Source organism: Chionomys nivalis, chromosome 14, assembly GCF_950005125.1.
Source record: "Chionomys nivalis chromosome 14, mChiNiv1.1, whole genome shotgun sequence".
NCBI lineage: Eukaryota > Metazoa > Chordata > Mammalia > Rodentia > Cricetidae > Chionomys > Chionomys nivalis.
The window spans coordinates 25,007,387-25,009,109 of record NC_080099.1 but is presented as its reverse complement, the minus strand read 5'-3'; the positions used below and the strand labels follow the sequence as shown (position 1 = coordinate 25,009,109).

Sequence of the window (1,723 nt, the reverse complement as noted above, 5' to 3'; positions counted from 1 at the left end):
AAAAATGTTTATAGGCATACCCTAAGTTCATTCCAACAGGGGAAATGCCTCAAATGAGATTTTCTCCTCCAATCGGACTACAGCTGGTATCTTTTTGACAAGAACAAAAAAATCAGCAGAAAATGTACAGGAAAGAGTCAATATCAGAACATAAGTTAGGCTGCAGCACAGTGAAGAAACACTGTGCTAAGGACAAAGTCGTCTTTGATCTTTTGCAACTTACTCTCTCTTCCTTTTTTTCAGTGATTAATTTTTTTATCAGAATCATGGGTCAGTTATTCTCTAACACATCTAACAATGAAGACAATGGAGATTTGGTGTCCAGTGCCACTAAATATTTTGTGAAGATTAAGGCAGAAAACAAAATCATTTCTCAGGAGACCATTCATTTAATAGAACTTCATCTGAAAAAAGGAAACATTCAAGGGGCAAACTCTGTAATAAATAATGCTTTAAAAAATATCGATAATGCGCCAATAAACATTGCTGTGACTGGAGAGTCTGGAGCAGGGAAGTCCAGCTTCATCAATGCCCTGAGAGGGATGGGACCTGAAGACCAAGATGCAGCTGAAGTGGGGGTAATTGAGACAACTATGATGAGAACTTCATACCAACACCCCAAAATTGAAACGTTGATTTTATGGGACCTGCCTGGCATTGGAACTATGAACTTTCCGCCAAAAGATTATCTGGAGAAAGTGCAAATACAAGAGTATGATTTCTTTATTATTGTTTCTGCCTCACGTCTTACAAAACATGAACTAGACCTTGCCAAAGCAATCAGATTCATGAAAAAGAATTACTACTTTGTACGAACCAAGGTGGACACTGATTTAGAAAATGAGGAGAAATGCAAACCACGTACCTTTAACAAAGCAAAGACCCTGCAGCAGATGAGAAGCTACTCTGAGAATACCTTCAGTCAGAATAACATGGACATTCCACAGATTTTCTTGATTTCGAACAGACATTTATCTGACTATGATTTTCCAGTCTTGATGGACACTTTGATAAAGGATCTTCCTAATCAAAAGCGCCACAATTTTATGCTTTCCTTGCCTAATATTACAGAGGCAGCCATTGACAGAAAGAACAAGTCTATGCAGCAGTATATTTGGTTGGAAGCCTTCAAGGCTGGAATTTTGGCTACTGTTCCTGTAGTGGGCATAATCAGGGATGATGTGGAGAAGCTGAAGGAGAAGCTAAACCACTACCGAGTCCTCTTTGGAGTGGATGATGAATCTGTGGAATTCATGGCTAAGGATTCTCAAGTGCCTGTTGAACAACTGAAAAAAATCATCAAATCGCCTTTTTTGTTAGAAACTAAGAAAGAAGAAACATTAGGAGAAATGTTGTCAAAATATTTGGAGAAATTTGCCTCAGCTAATGGTGGACTCCTTGCTACAGGTCTTTACTTTCGAAAAACCTTTTACTTAGAATTTCTTTTCCTTGACACAGTGACTGAAGATGCCAAAGTTCTCCTTAGAGAGACATATTCAAAAATATAGTTCAAATTCAACTCATCCACAGCTACTGACCATGACAAGATCAAACGGTTAATGCCAGGAAGTTACTGGATAAATTCCCTCTATGATATCTTTTTTTACACTAGCCAATCCTCTACCACTATGGGACAAACTAAGGGTAACAGTCATGTGTGTTAATATGTCAGAACCTGACAACCCCAATTTCAGCACTCTACCTTCCCCCTTGTCTCTCAGCT

General features: G+C 38.5%; 1 protein-coding gene across 1 annotated transcript; it reads left to right on the top strand.

Moving 5' to 3' along the window:
• The first annotated feature begins 266 nt into the window (after positions 1 to 266).
• Positions 267 to 1,508, top strand: LOC130886994 (interferon-inducible GTPase 1-like). Its single transcript, XM_057789262.1, has one exon. The coding sequence runs from the start codon at positions 267 to 269 to the stop codon at positions 1,506 to 1,508; it is 1,242 nt and encodes a 413-aa protein (XP_057645245.1).
• Positions 1,509 to 1,723: the final 215 nt, after the last annotated feature.